Source organism: Bombina bombina, chromosome 5 (genome assembly GCF_027579735.1).
Source record: "Bombina bombina isolate aBomBom1 chromosome 5, aBomBom1.pri, whole genome shotgun sequence".
In the NCBI taxonomy this organism is placed as follows: domain Eukaryota; kingdom Metazoa; phylum Chordata; class Amphibia; order Anura; family Bombinatoridae; genus Bombina; species Bombina bombina.
The window spans coordinates 567060774-567078277 of record NC_069503.1 but is presented as its reverse complement, the minus strand read 5'-3'; the positions used below and the strand labels follow the sequence as shown (position 1 = coordinate 567078277).

Sequence of the window (17504 nt, the reverse complement as noted above, 5' to 3'; positions counted from 1 at the left end):
CCCCCCCCCACACACACCTGAAACAATAGCAGAACAGCTTCAATACAAATAGCACACAATTTAAAAAAAATCTTGTCTTTAAAGGGATAGGAAAGTCAAAATTAAAGGGACACTGAACCCAAATTTTTTCTTTCGTGATTCAGATAGAGCATAACATTTTAAGCAACTTTCTAATTTACTCCTATTATCAAATTTTCTAATTCTCTTGGTATCTTTATTTGAAATGCAAGAATGTAAGTTTAGATGCCGGCCCATTTTTGGTAAACAACCTAGGTTGTCCTTGCTGATTGGTGGATAAATTAATCCACCAATAAAAAAGTGCTGTCCAGAGTTCTGAACCAAATAAAAAGCTTAGATGCCTTCTTTTTCAAATAACGATAGCAAGAGAATGAAGAAAAATTGATAACAGGAGTAAATTAGAAAGTTTTTTAAAATTGCCTGCTCTATCTGAATCACGAAAGAAAAAAATTGGGTTCAGTGTCCCTTTAAATTTGCATGATTCAGATAGAGCAAGTAATTTTAAGACACTTTCCTTAACTTGTTTACTTCTATTTTAAAATGTGCTTTGTTCTCTTGGTATCCTTTTAAAAAAAATAATAATACACGTGCATATCCTACGCTACTTGGAGGCTTGCTAGCTGCCAATTGGTGCCTGCATACATTTGTCTCTTGTGATTGGTTAACTAAGTGGGTTCAGCTAGCTGCCAGTAGTGTAATGATGCTCATTCAGCAAAGGATAACAAGATAATGAAAAAAAAAAATGATAATAGAAGTACATTGGAAAGTTGTTTAAATTTGTATGTTCTATCCAAATCATGAAATAAATTTTTGGAGTTGCCTGTCCCTTTAAAATATAACTAAGGTGGTAAGATATAAAATAGGCTTACAGGGCATGTTGTGATGCTTTGTTCCCATTGGCTCATGCTCATACTTTCATCAAGAGTTGTGCATTTTTTCATCACCATATCCCAGCCACAATATGGGTCTTGAGCTCCAATGCAAGCACTAGAAGTAAAAATAAATAAATAATTATAATATCATAAATCAACTATACAATCAATATGACATATTAAAAAGTCAGGGATGATGTAGGTCTTCTCTTAGAGTATTTGTAGAGTAATAAAAAACACAATTCAATAAAATTATTCCTTCTGTCTACAGAACAGGTACATTAAATATATTCATGGCATTATATTTTAACATTGTAATAAATCACATAATGCACTGATTACCATGTATTATATTGCACAGTGGAGACGATTTTTCAGCATGCTAATCTATATAGAAAGAAAAAAACTGTGCAACCGAGACTACAAACTTGTTTTTATTGAAGTTACTTATAGACAATACATTTAGATTTGTCAAGGAACAACTTTCAAATTTAGCATTTTAATCAAAAGATTTATGAAAAGCTGATCTTCTTTTAGGTTACAAGATCAATACATTAAATTATGCACAATATAATTATAAAATGATTTTTGCATCTGTGAAAATTTGAAACAATAATTATTCACATTTTCAACATGATAACCAATAATGCAAACATTCATATACTAAAATATGTATATACAGGTAGCCCTCAGTTTACGCAGCTGTTAGGTTCCAGAAGGAATGGTTGTAAATCGAAACCGTTGTAAACTGAAACCCAGTTTATAATGTCATAGGTTCCAGGCCCCTCTCAAAATTGTCATTAGTAACACCTAATACATTATTTTTAAAGCTTTGAAATGAAGACTTTAAATGCTAAACAGCATTATAAACCTTATAAAATAATCACACAACACAGAATATATAATTAAACTTAAAGTTAAATGAACAAAAACATTTGCTAAACAGCATTATAAACCTAATACAATTATCACACAACACAGACTTCACTTGCATTTTTTTCTGCAAACAGTTCTTTCTATGCATTCCAATCTGGACTGATTTATAGACAGGAAGATCTTGTTCCTTTGAAATCTGCTTGATAGCTCAGGTCTGGTTAAACTGATTAATTTCAGCTTGCTTGGCTTTGCTGCAACACAAGCGGACAGCTCCACCTACTGGCTATTTTAATAAATGCACTGCTTCTCAATGCTTTTCAATAGCAGTCACATGACTGGAAAAAAGGTTGTTATTCTGAAACGGTGTAAATTGAACCGTTGTAAAACGAGGGTCACCTGTACTTGATTTTTTTCACATAAACACTGAAACTTGGTAAATAATCTTTTTTTTTTTTTTAATTCATCTTTTTAGAAAGCTACAGATTTAAAATGCTTCATAATATTCCCATATGTAATCTAAATTCATTGTAAACAAAAAAAAGTACTCACATCATGGATGTTAATATCAAAATGCCTTTATTTAAAGGGACACTGAACCCAATTTTTTTCTTTCATGATTCAGATAGAACTTTCTAATTTACTCCTATTATCAATTTTTCTTCGTTCTCTTGCTTTCTTTATTTGAAAAAGAAGGCATCTAAGCTATTTTTTTGGTTCAGGACCATGGAAAGCACTTGTTTATTGGTGCGTGAATTTATCCACCAATCAGCAAGAACAACACTGTGTGTTCACCAAAAATGGGCCAGCATCTAAACTTACATTCTTGCATTTCAAATAAAGATAGCAAGAGAATGAAGAAAATTTGATAATAGGAGTAAATTAGAAAATTGCTTAAAATTGCATGCTCTATCTGAATCACGAAAGAAAAAAATTTGGGTTCAGTGTCCCTTTAAATATGGTCACATAAATAAAATAACAGCAAGCCAATAAAATAGTACAAAATTATACTTGCACAAATAAAAATAAGGTAGTATCAGTGTTGCCAACAGCACAAAGCAGTCTGACCAGACTCATGCGGCACGTCTCAAGACTACGCTGCTTCTTCAGGTGGTTTTTTTTTCATGTTTGAGGGAAATTTGACTTTTTAGACAATGTTTACTGTTGCAGAGATATTTAAAAAAATATATATTTGTAGCCCACCAATAGCATCCAATTTAACATACCGTCACTGTACAAATGACTACAGTATGGAAAGAATTCTGTGTACAGAGATTAAGGTTTGCATAAGGCAAACTTTAAACTTTTTTTTTTTTAGATATTTAGAGTATTAATGGCTGAAAATGTGACTTTTGAGAAAGTGTTTACTATAACAGATGTTGCTTTTTATGTTTTGTATTGACTCAACCTGCTGATTAAATTAAATTCAACATAAATACTCAAATATCTATAAAAATCATGAAAAGTTGTATATTGTATAAAGCAAATGTACTAATAGCCATAGAGTAAATAGTAGAGAGCACTGCCAGTTCATCAAGAGGACTTGTCTTTCCTTACAGTAACTTCAAAGTAGTTGACGGGACAATATGTAGGTGAATTTTAGGTAGCAGTTTTAGAAATATGTCAAGTTTGTAAGCTAGCAGAAATCACCTTCATAAATTATTTATTTACAAAATGCAATAAAAAATACATTAAAACAAAAAAAAAGAGATCATTGGAATAAATATTTCCAACTATCCCACTTCTTTTCCAATCACCCCCATAAAGTAAGCAAACATTGGACATTTATGGTTTTTGAATGCTTGTGGTATAATCTGGTCCTCCAATAAAAGGAACTCTTTCCATTGTCTATAGAATGCTTATTGCATATCACTAAGATGCATGACCCTGATTTACTATTAGGTGAGAGGAAGGGATGCAGAAATCTATAACTAAGAAGGAGTGTTTGATGATCCTTAAACAGATGTGTAAATACACCTCTTAAATCCTAATCATGGAAATGAATATGAAACTATTGAGTCAGTGGTACCTTAGTCAATATCACCGGTGTTCTGATTAATTGCTGGAAAGGGTTAAAAAAATTAGTACATACATGCACATTTGGTGGACATGTCCAATTGCCCAAAGGTATTGGTCCTCTCTTAAAGGGACAGTCAAGTCCAAAAAAAAAAACTTTCATGTTTCAAATAGGGCATGTAATTTTAAACAATTTTCCAATATACTTTTATCACCAATTTTGCTTTGTTCTCTTGGTATTCAATAGAGACAGCTCTGATTGGCTAAAATTCAAGTCTGTCAAAAGAACAGAAATAAGGGGAAAGTCTGCTGAGGCTTAGATACAAGGTAATTACAGAGGTAAAACGTGTATAATTTTAACTGTGTTGGTTATGTAAAACTGGGGAATTGGTAATTAAGGGAATATCTATTTTTTTAAAATAACAAAAATTCTGGTGTTGACTGTCCCTTTAAAGCAGAGATAGAAAAGAGATAGACATTTGATGACTATTATAAGAAACAGTGCAAAGCAGTTGATCCCTGTGTATTGTAAGACACTTCCTTGACTTCTGTCTTTATATGGAGAGAGTCTCCTTTGCTTTGAAAATGGAGAAATACCATTACGCATGGCTCAAGCACATTGATGGTTATTATTTTGTGTGTTCTCTTTGGGATGATTACATGACAAAGCTAATATAAAGTTTTTATACTGCTATGTTATTGTGTTTGTTTATTATAATTCTGTCACTATATAAATCTCTGGTAAGACCTCACTTTGAGTATGGAGTGCAGTTCTGGGGACCAACCTCAAAAAGAGATAGTGGAGACAGAAAAAGTTCAGAGAAGGGCAACATATAAGGGAATGGGGAATTTAAGCTATGAGGAGAGGTTAGTCAAACTGGGTCTGTTTCCTCTAGAAAAAAGTCACTTGAGAGGTGACATGATTACTTAATAAAATTAATAAATATATTCAAGGTCATATACAAAGATGGTAGAAACTCTGTTTATTCCAAGAAAATTGTTTGTGACAAGAGGTCACAATTTAAGGTTGGAGGAAAGGAGATTTAGGAGGATATTTATCAAAGCCTCAACCACAAATACACTGGAATTCCACAAGCCTACAGACCAAAATTTGTGATGTAACATCTCAATCCAATGCAGATAGATGATTACGTCATTATGCATTCGGCTCTATTTGACATCTTTTCCCAGTTATCAAACTTTTAACAGGTACGCTCGCAGCTATTCCGGCCCAGCATACCTGGTTTTCAATCCGCCACCCTGAAGGTCGTGGATGCAATAGAAATCAATGGGAGTCTGAAAGCAGTGAAAGCTTATGTTCGATGCTGCCAGATATCCCATTGATTTCTATAGTTGAAAACAAGTTACGTTTACACCTAACACCCTAACATAAACCCTGAGTCTAAACATCCCTAATCTGCCACCCCGACATCGCCGCAACCTAAATAAAATGTATTAAACCCCTATTCCACCACTCCTCGACACCGCCGCCACTAAATAAACTTATTAAACCCTAAACCCCTGGCCTCCCACATCACTACCACTAACTAAACCTATTAACCCCTAAACCATCAGCCCCCCACATCGCCATAAACTAAATTAAGCTATTAACCCCTAAACCTAACAACCCGCTAACTTTAAATTAAAATTACAACATCCCTATCTTCAAATAAATTTAAACTTACTTGTAGAATTAAAATAGAGACTATTTTAAACTATTAATTAACCTACCCTATTATCCTACAATTAAACTACCAATTAAATAAATAAATTACATATTAAAAAACCTAACCCTACTCAAATTAATTAAATATACAATTAAACATTATTAAAAGTACTAAATTAGAGAAAAAACCCAAACACTAAGTTACAAAAAAACAAACACTAAATTATCAAAAATAAAAAATAATTACACCTAATCTAATAGCCCTATCAAAATAAAAAAGTCCCTCCAAAATAAAAAAACTCTAGCCTACAATAAACTACCAATGGCAGTTAAAAGGGCCTTTTGTGGGGCATTGTCCCAAAAAAAATCAGCTCTTTTACCTGTAAAAAAAATTACAAACACCCCCCAACAGTAAAACCAACCAACCCCTCCAAATAAAAAAAATATCTAAAATAACCTAAGCTCCCCAATTGCCCTGAAATGGCCATTTAGATTTTTTACATGCCCAGACCCTAATCTAAAAATAAAACCCACCCAAAAAAAAACTTAAATAAACCTAACACTAACCCTCGACGATTCACTTACAGTTCTTGAAGTCCCGCTTAAAGGATCCATCCAACCGGCAAGAAGTCTTCATCCAGGCGGCCTCTTCGATCTTCATCCAACCGGCAAAGTCCTCATCCAGGTGACAAGAAGTCTTTATCCAGACGGCATCTTCTATCTTCATCCATCCAGCGCGGAGCGGGTCCATCCTGAAGACATCCGGCGCAGAGCATCCTCTTCATACGGTCACCGCCATAAACTGGAGCTTCAATGCAAGTGACGCCATCCAAGATGACGTCCCTTGCATTCCTATTTGCTAAAATATTTAAATCAGCCAATAGGATTAGAGCAGCTCTCCTTCTATTGGCTGTTCCAATCAGCCAATAGGATTGAGCTCTCAATCCTCAATTAAGTACTTTTAATAATGTTTAATTGTATATTTAATTAATTTGAGCAGGGTTAGGTTTTTTAATATGTAATTTATTTTATTTAATTGGTAGTTTAATTTAATTGTAGGATAATAGTTAGGGTAGGTTAATTAATAGTTTAAAGGATCTAAAACAGAAGAGACAGAGGGCGCCACATGGTGCAGATAAATGAGGGTAAACGTGATACGATGTATACATGGCAGGTATCCTACTCACTTGATAGTAAGCACTGATGTGCAATACAAGCAGACCGAGTCCAAAGAGTCGCTCGGCAGACTCCCCAGGAACCTGGAACAGACAATCCCTGTTATACTAGCAACAAGAGCATCAAAGAGCAGTGGGGTTCCCAAGAAACTTCTTTGCTGCTGTTAAATAAAAATGCAGTCACTGCTAGTTTTAGCAGCAGCAAGTTGAGTAAGAGTGCAATGAACGTCAAGCACAGTGTAATAGATGCTTCAGGAATAACCAGGAGTGCTGCAGCAATGTGACAAAATCACAAAAGTTTAATACAGCTTAAAAGTATAAAAACAAGCAACGCGTTTCTCCGTGTCCCAGCACGGTTTCATCAGGCTATAAACTTAGTTTACAAAGCTGCTACACTTATAACAAAAGTTGGCCAATCAGAATCTAGAAATTTTTCACACCCACGAAATACACAGCTGTTAAACATAATGACAATCCTAACACTAGTATATGAGAACATGACTACTTAACTCACAAGTTTCAAGGAATGTGGTCTTTATATTCCCATAAGACAACAGAATCCTAACCATCAAAGAGATGTAGTGTTAAATATTTGGTTAATAATCTATGTCAATGTCTATATGTTTCTATATCAGCGTCTTATTTCTATAATCACAAAATGTTTCCATATCAACAGAAGAGCAGGATTCGGAAGGGTTAATATAAGGAAAAGGGAAGGGGGTCATTTACTGAATGGCGTTGCGGATATCCAATTAAAGGTGTAGTAGAATGTCTGGTCATATCAATAAATAAACAAATGTCCTAACAGCGTAAAATGCCATAGTGAAACTTCCTACATCGCTAGGCAAGAATATTAACAACAATCGATCAGATATAGCCACGTTCATATACATTATATTCCAACATCCATTCAGGGACGCATATCACCACAAACACGCCCATGGGGAATGTAACAATCGATAATGGACCAATCAAGCAAGGGGGGAGTGTCCGATCATATGGCTAAGTAAACACAACAAATGCCCTGACAACCTAACATACTCTACACCGCTATGCAAAAGAGTTTGTCCCAGTCAATTAGATACAAATACATTCATATACATAACGTGCCAACAACTATTCAGGGACAGCTAACATATCGCAACAAAGACATCCTTTGACAATATAACAAACGAAAACGGACCAATCAAACAAAGAGAAAGTGTTCGATCAAGTGACTGAGCACACAGATGCCCCAAAACCAACATATGCAATAATATGACTCTATATCGCTGGGCAAAGATATTATCCACAGTCAACCACATTTGTGTACATTAAATTCCAAAATCCATTTGTGGATTCCTAGCATATCACACCATACAGGCCCCTTGAAAGTATAACCATCATAAACGGACCAATCCAGCAAAGGGGAAGGGGATACAGTATCACGATATCACAAACAACTCTGCCATTAGAGATAAGTGTAAAGCGTGAGTTCAAAAAGAGAAAAGTAATAATATTCATGAACCGTGAATTAGTTTATTTTAATTCTACAGGTAAGTTTCAATTTATTTGAAGATAGGGATGTTGTAATTTTAATTTAAAGTTAGTGGGTTGTTAGGTTTAGGGGTTAATAGCTTAATTTAGTTTATGTCGATGTGGGGGGCTGACTGTTTAGGGGGTTAATAGGTTATTTAGTGGTAGTGATGTGGGAGGCCAGGGGTTTAGGGGTCAATAAGTTTATTTAGTGTCGGCGGTGTCGGGGAGTGGTGGAATAGGGGTTAATAACTTTATTTAGGTTGCGGGGGGGTCGGGGAGCAGCGGGATAGGGGTTAAACATTTTAGTATAGTGGCTGCGTTTAGTGACAGGGTATAAATAAAGATTGGAAAAAGCCAAATAGATGCAAGATTGATGACTGCTAGTTAACAACAGTCCGATGCTTATCGCCCCATACTTTTTTCATAACTAAGGAGAGCATATTAAGATATGCAGCCGCAATGTTAGACGAGCGTATTGATGCCGGCGAATGCAACAAAGTTGAGGCTTTGATAAATATCCCCTTAATCTCTTTCAACGTAAACGTTTTTTCACTGGGAATTCATTACCTAAGGAGGTGGTAAATGGGTCACATTTTTTTTAATCAACTGGAGCTTTTTGTAAGTATATTAAGATTTGTATAGTTGAACTCGATGGACTTCTGTCTTTTTTCAACCTCATCTACTATGTTACTATTGATATTCTACTTCATACGGGCATTACATTTTGTTAATCAAAACAGATATACTGCCAGCACCCAAAATGCATACAGTTATCCAATAAGAGGCACCCACAGATGATACAAATAATAATAATAATAATAATAATAAAAACTAGTGATAATAGTGATAAAATAAATACTAATAAAAAATATAATAAAATATTTTGCAGATATGTGGCAATGTCCACACAATAATTTTTGGACAAACAAAATTGAAAGTCCAGATATATATATATAAATAATAATAATAAAAAATAAGAATTAGTTATTTTGAAAATAAGTGATAGAGAAAAATAAATAAATAAAATATTTTGCGGATATGTGGCAGTGTTCACACAATAATTTTCAAGCAACCAGAATTATAAAAAAGCGTAAATAATAAAGATAAGATATGCAGCAATGTCCACATGGTGATTTAAAAAAATAAAGTATTTTGCGGATATGTGGCAGTGTCCACACAATAAATGTCAAGCAACCAAAATTAAAACAAAGTATAAACAATAAATGACGGATATGAAGCAAAGTCCACACAATGATTTCCAGGCAGCTCCTCTGATGTGTCGTGCCCTGACATAGGAAAAGGATCTAAAACAGAAGAGACAGAGGGCGCCACATGGTGCAGATAAATGAGGGTAAACGTGATACGATGTATACATGGCAGGTATCCTACTCACTTGATAGTAAGCACTGATGTGCAATACAAGCAGACCGAGTCTAAAGAGTCGCTCTGCAGACTCCCCAGGAACCTGGAACAGACGATCCCTGTTATACCAGCAACAAGAGCATCAAAGAGCAATGGAGTTCCCAATAAACTTCTTTGCTGTTTAGCAACTGCTGTTAAATGAAAATGCAGTCACTGCTAGTTTTAGCAGCCGCAAGTTGAGTAAGAGTGCAATGAACGTCAAGCACAGTGTAATAGATGCTTCAGGAATAACCAGAAGTGCTGCAGCAATGTGACAAAATCACAAAAGTTTTATACAGCTTAAAAGCATAAAAACAAGCAACGCGTTTTTCCGTGTCCCAGCACGGTTTCATCAGGCTATAAACTTAGTTTACAAAGCTGCTACACTTATAACAAAAGTTGGCCAATCAGAATCTAGAATTTTTTCACACCCACGAAATACACAGCTGTTAAACATAATGACAATCCTAACACTAGTATATGAGAACATGACTACTTTACTCACAAGTTTCAAGGAATAAGGTCTTTATATTCCCATAAGACAACAGAATCCTAACCATCAAAGAGATGTAGTGTTAAATATTTGGTTAATAATCTATGTCAATGTCTATATGTTTCTATATCAGCGTCTTATTTCTATAATCACAAAATGTTTCCATATCAACAGAAGAGCGGGGTTCGGAAGGGTTAATATAAGGAAAAGGGAAGGGGGTCATTTACTGAATGGCGTTGTGGATATCCAATTAAAGGTGTAGTAGAATGTCTGGTCATATCAATAAATAAACAAATGTCTGGTCATATCAATATATAAACAAATGTCCTAACAGCGTAAAATGCCATAGTGAAACTTCCTACATCGCTAGGCAAGAATATTAACAACAATCGATCAGATATAGCCACATTCATATACATTATATTCCAACATCCATTCAGGGACGCATATCACCACAAACACGCCCATGGGGAATGTAACAATTGATAATGGACCAATCAAGCAAGGGGGGAGTGTCCGATCATATGGCTAAGTAAACACAACAAATGCCCTGACAACCTAACATACTCTACACCGCTATGCAAAAGAGTTTGTCCCAGTCAATTAGATACAAATACATTCATATACATAACGTGCCAACAACCATTCAGGGACAGCTAACATATCGCAACAAAGACATCCTTTGACAATATAACAAACGAAAACGGACCAATCAAACAAAGAGAAAGTGTTCGATCAAGTGACTGAGCACACAGATGCCCCAACACCAACATATGCAATAATATGACTCTCTATATCGCTGGGCAAAGATATTATCCAGAGTCAACCACATTCGTGTACATTAAATTCCAAAATCCATTTGTGGACTCCTAGCATATCACAACATACAGCCCCCTTGAAAGTATAACCATCATAAACGGACCAATCCAGCAAAGGGGAAGGGGATACAGTATCACGATATCACAAACAACTCTGCCATTAGAGATAAGTGTAAAGCGTGAGTTCAAAAAGAGAAAAGTAATCATATTCATGAACCGTGAATTAGAAGTGATCAAAAAAATATATAAATGTAAATAACCATTATTTTATGATCAATTGCTATAAAAATACTAAGAAAGATACCCAAAGTGAACTACAATTTAATCAATAATATAAAAATGGGAAAATATCAAAATTGATAAAAATAAATATTTTACGCTGTTAGGACATTTGTTTATTTATTGATATGACCAGACATTCTACTACACCTTTTATTGGATATCCACAACGCCATTCAGTAAATGACCCCCTCCCCTTTTCCTTATATTAACCCTTCCGAACCCCGCTCTTCTGTTGATATGGAAACATTTTGTGATTATAGAAATAAGACGCTGATATAGAAACATATAGACAGTGACATAGATTATTAACCAAATATTTAACACTACATCTCTTTGATGGTTAGGATTCTGTTGTCTTATGGGAATATAAAGACCACATTCCTTGAAACTTGTGAGTAAAGTAGTCATGTTCTCATATACTAGTGTTAGGATTGTCATTATGTTTAACAGCTGTGTATTTCGTGGGTGTGAAAAATTTCTAGATTCTGTTTGGCCAACTTTTGTTATAAGTGTAGCAGCTTTGTAAACTAAGTTTATAGCCTGATGAAACCGTGCTGGGACACGGAGAAACGCGTTGCTTGTTTTTATGCTTTTAAGCTGTATTAAACATTTGTGATTTTGTCACATTGCTGCTGCACTCCTGGTTATTCCTGAAGCTTGACGTTCATTGCACTCTTACTCAACTTGCTGCTGCTAAAACTAGCAGTGACTGCATTTTCATTTAACAGCAGTTGCTAAACTGCAAAGAAGTTTCTTGGGAACCCCACTGCTCTTTGATGCTCTTGTTGCTGGTATAACAGGGATCATCTGTTCCAGGTTCCTGGGGAGTCTGCCGAGTGACTCTTTGGACTCGGTCTGCTTGTATTGCACATTGGTGCTTACTATCAAGTGAGTAGGATACCTGCCATGTATACATCGTATCACGTTTACCCTCATTTATCTGCACCATGTGGCGCCCTCTGTCTCTTCTGTTTTAGATTATATTTTGTTATCTTTAGTTCAACTATCTAAGATAATAGATGTATTACGACTGGAACATTAATAAAGTTTTATATTATGAGGAAATCAAGACACTGTGAACACTGTATTTCAATATTTATTTGTTTTATTAATTTATTTTTTTAATAGAACTACTAAAGAGAGAGAGAGAGAAAAAGAGAGAGAATGGCATGCAAGGTGTTTGAAACGCAAATGGTACGCTCCCTAGGGAGCAAGGCTCCATAATCTTTCAGTCTCAGTGAAAGGAGTATTATAGAAAATATATTATTGGACTAAAAAAAATGAAAAACAGTTATTTTCCATTGGAAGTGTAAAGGGTAACATTACTCTAAATAAATCACCTGTGAATTTATGGTGGGTTTTGCATTGATAATTATCCAGATTCAATAAAAACCTCTGTAAATCTAGTATCTTTCAGAAAAAAACTCACCACAATATTGCAAATAAAAAAATTAAAAAGAATTTGTACCTGCCCTTGTCACATCTGCAGGTTGCCATGGAGACACTATTATAATCAAAGGAGTATCGTCTATTTTAATAAGATTTACCTCTTGGCAGATAGAATAAGCATCACAAAAATACATTCAAAACATTACAAAACAATACGCAAAAAGGAAAACATAATACTTCAGTTTATAAAGCCTTTGAAAAGTATGAATTATTGATATTAGTGTAGGTGAAAAATTCCAACCATTCTTTTAGATCACTCAAAGCCAGTCTCTCATTTGTGTCTACAAGACTGCTGATACGTCATCAAGACTACTTTTCCAAACAACAAAATGGCCTTGGAAAATATTTTACAACTGCAAACATTTATATTAACAGTGTTTCTGAAGTTGTAGTTGTATTTGTTTTTCTGCTTTGCAAGAGGTTTTTGTTTGTGTGTGAGATCTTATTTATTGGGCTCCTAATGACTAATGAGTATGTGGGAAATGTAGGTGAACGGAAGCTCAATTTGGAATATGGCTAATTGTCAATCTTAGTAGTCTATGCCAATGTCAATGTAGTTATAGCCACCAGCTGGAGACTGAGAGTCCTCTGTGCATGGGAGAGAGAGTCTGTACTGTAATCCAGTAACAGTGTTTATTGAATTGTATCTGTAAATTAACATTATCCATAATAATCCATTAATAAACAGTCCTTAATGCCCAGTTTCACTTCCCATTAGTTTAAAATTTAAAATAGCTATAAAATACATAAAAAATATTATTTTTGCATTGTAAGGTTAATCATTTAATATCATATTTCGCTTATGAATTAGCAACTGGAAAACATTTTAGAATATCTGAATTTCAGTATGGTTAATAAAACTATATATAGATACATTTTTTTTAATTGTGCTAAACTAAATACACAATTTTTCTTACTGAAGCATTATACTTGGAAAGGGGAGGGAAGGAGCTATATTGTTTGGCTAATCAGCTCTTTTATTTGTAATGATGTACAAGGGGTGTGATCACTCATGTGCCTGCAATAAAAATAACTAATGACTGATATCAGGGAAAGACAGTCAGGCAGTAAGTTTTTGATTTTGGTCATAAAGGCTTGTCCAATCAAGCTTTAACCTAGCATATGGAGGTAGGAGACTAGGGGAAATGCAGACATTTTCATTCTCTTTGATATTGCTATTGGAACATGGAGCTGTGTGACTACTGTGACACAAATTCAATCAATGAGTTGTATCATTGAAATACAGGTTCTTTTAATTGTTTGAATTCTATAATGTAATATATTTCCTAAAATTAGGTGTATATATTTGCTGTTCCCATTGGAAATAACGGTAACAAATCTGAATCCTATATTCAGCCAAAACGCATGACCAAACGAAAATATATAAGCTGAAGGTTTAAAAAAAATATGAAACAAATCTTTTAGTCTAAATAAATTGTATATGCACATCTCTAATATATATTATATCTCACATATTTGTTCCTTATTAATATGTATCTGAGAGATGACAACTACAATCTCTTAATAAATTGGACAAAGGAGATGTTTAGTAAAGTAACTCTCTCAAATGATCATCCTGGAGCTTTCCTGACATAGGAAGTAAAGATTTTTGATATATAATCTGAGTAAAACAGAGATAATAAGACATCTTTGCTGCTTTAGGGCTAGATTATTAGTGGAGCACTATTTATTACTCCCACTCTTGCACTAATTCCGCTAGAAGTAAGCTTTTTGCATATGTTGGGTAACGTGCGTTTTACAAGTTGAAAGTAAAACGTTTTCACATGAGCGACACACGCAAAAAGCCAAACTTAGAATATTGTGACCATATTAACGTATTCCCCCAGAGACAATAGAGTGTGAAAAGTGGAAAAAAAGTCAGCTAACCTGACCTAATATCTCACATTCCAATGTTCTTCACATAGCAGAATATGCTATATATATATATATATATATATATATATATATATATATATATATATATATATATATATATATATATATATATATAAAATCAAAGACTATAAGAAAAGAGATGGGACATCTAAATAAATGAGCCATAAAAAAGATAGGTAATCAAACACTCTTTTAAACAATTATAATAAAAATGTATAATTGTCTCATAAAGAGACTGTAAGCTCAGATCAATTGTAGGATACTTATTTCTATGTATCATGGATAGTAGCATTAGTATAATACAAAGCAAAACCACATTGCAATATATATATGAAGTCACGTGACAAAATCATACCCTGTGTCAAAACACAACCTTATGTGCATACAGAATCGTATAGAAAATCCTAACCTTATACAGTGCACAACTAACACTACACCCCAGCTGCACACAGTACCCCCAGAAAAATTCTAGGAGCAAATACTGGGCAGGTTCAATATCGGTATCTAAGTGTAGCGTGTCACCCTAAGGTATCAGAATTGACCAAAGCCAAAATTGGCCTTATACATAACATTACCTTTAAAAGGCACAGTAACTCAGAATACACAATTCATGTAGTTATATATATATATATATATATATATATATATATATATATATATGTTTTCTTTGGTACAATTGTATTGCTGCCGCATACTGAATTTCCGGAAGCTCAAAACCCCTTTATATAGGGGTACTGCTTAATCCTGTTTTTACATCAGTCAATCCCTATTGGTGGATTTTAATCATCCAATAGCAAGAACATTTTTTATTTAAAATTCTAAGTATCCTTTTCTATTTGACGTTTAGAATTTAAAATTAAAAATGTTCTTGCTATTGGCTGATTAAACTCAGGGCAATGGCCTAAAACAGGCCCTATTGTCATTTATTTTAGGTTTAGTGTATTTTTTTGTTCTGGGTGTTTTTATACTTAATGAGCCATATAGATTATAGTTCGATATAACGGTGGATTTTTTATTTTGAATACTGTAGTTTATATTTTTTGTAACTTAGATTTTAGGGGGTTTAGTTTAGAGGGGAAGAGTAGGGTTAGATTGAGTTTGGGGTTGTGGCAGTTTAGGTTTAATATAAGTAACTTAGGGGGTTTAGTTTAGAGGGGGGTAGGTGTTATTTAGAATAGGTTAGGTTAGTTTGCATTTGGGTTATGTGTTGGTATAGGGGTTAATTGGGTAGTACTTGTGGTGAGCTTGTGGCTGTATAGGGGTTAATAGTTTAGATAGACACTTGGCGTGGGAATGGGGTGGCTTAGGGGTTAATAGAATAGATACTTGCAGTGGGTACGTGCAGTGGCTTATTTAGGTTTTGTGAAGCCCTAGGCATTCAAAACTATTTTTGCCCACCAACCCCCCACCCCCTAGATTTTAGGCCATAATATCTTTTGGTCAGGGTATAATGTTATAACAAACCTGCATACACCTATATATATATATATATATATATATATATATATATATATATATATATATATATATATATATATATATATATATATATACATATATATATATATATATACATATATATATATATATATATACATACAACCGTATGCAAAAGTTTAGGCACCCCTGACAATATCCATGATTTTCATTTATAAATAAATATCACCCCACAGATTTTAAATGATATTCAGGTCTGGGGACTGGGATGGCCATTGCAGAACATTGTACTTGTTCCTCTGCATAAATGCCAGAGTAGATTTTGAGCCGTGTTTTGGGTTGTTGCCTTGTTGAAATATCCAGCCCCGGCATAACTTCAACTTTGTGACTGATTCCTCAACATTATTCTCAAGTATCTGCTGATATTGAGTGGAATACATGCGATCCTCAACTTTAACAAGATTCCCAGTACCGGCACTGGCCACACAGCCCCACAGCATGATGGAACATCCACCAAATTTTACTGTGGGTAGCAAGTGTTTGTCTTGGAATGCTGTGTTCTTTTGCCGCCATGCATAATGCCCCTTGTTATGACCAAATAACTCAATCTTTGTTTCATCAGTCCACAGCACGTTCTTCCAAAATGAAGCTGGCTTGTCCAAATGTGCGTTTGCATACCTCAAGCGACTCTGTTTGTGGCATGTGTGCAGAAAAGGCTTCTTCCGCATCACTCTCCCATACAGCTTCTCCTTGTGCAAAGTGTGCTGAATTGTTGAACAATGCACAGTGACACCATCTGCAGCAAGATGATGTTGTAGGTCTTTGGAGGTGGTCTGTGGGCTGTTTTTGACCGTTCTCACCATCCTTTGACTCTCCGATATTTTAATTGGCCTGCTACTTCTAGCCTTAACAAGAACTGTGCCTGTGGTCTTCCATTTCCTCACTATGTTCCTCACAGTGGACACTGGCAGTTTCTGCAATAGCTTTTTGTAGCCTTAATGTAAAACAATGTAAACTTTTTATCAGGGTCATTTGGGTAGTTTCTGTTGTCATTATGATTTAAAAAGAGTAAACACAGTTAATTGATAATAAATGGCTTCAGCCAAACACTAACCATGAGTGCAAAAAAGTTTTTGTGTTATCATTCATATTCTCTGAAAAATAGCCAAGAAATCATAAATTCTGCAAGGGTATGTAAACTTATGAGCACAACTGTATATATATATATATATATATATATATATATATATATATTCCCAAAGAAGGATAAGCACAGTCTTACGGATCCTCACAGCCGTCAGGGTGCACTTCATAAATCAATACAGTACAGAGACAAACAGAGACAATATCAATAATATCAATAAAATAGAGACATAACGTTTCGGTGTTATCTAACACCTTTGTCAAATGTCACAGAATTGGTTCAAACAAGCAGAACCTAATAACATATGTTTTTAGGTTCTGCTTGTTTAAACCGATTCTGTGACATTTGTATACGTTGATTGGAGTAGCTTTGTTAGTCCAGAGATTTAGATATCAAAATAACAAGAGTATTGCATTAAGCAATGATACTTTTATTATTGGACTAAC

General features: G+C 34.5%; 1 protein-coding gene across 1 annotated transcript in view; it reads right to left on the bottom strand.

The window, feature by feature from the left end:
* Positions 1-17504, bottom strand: part of SEMA5A (semaphorin 5A) — a 1142184-nt gene that overhangs the window by 220677 nt on the left and 904003 nt on the right. Inside the window, exon 16 of the mRNA XM_053715801.1 lies at positions 888-1005. Within this exon, the coding sequence (XP_053571776.1) occupies positions 888-1005 (118 nt within the window). The remainder of the gene's footprint in view (positions 1-887; positions 1006-17504) is intronic.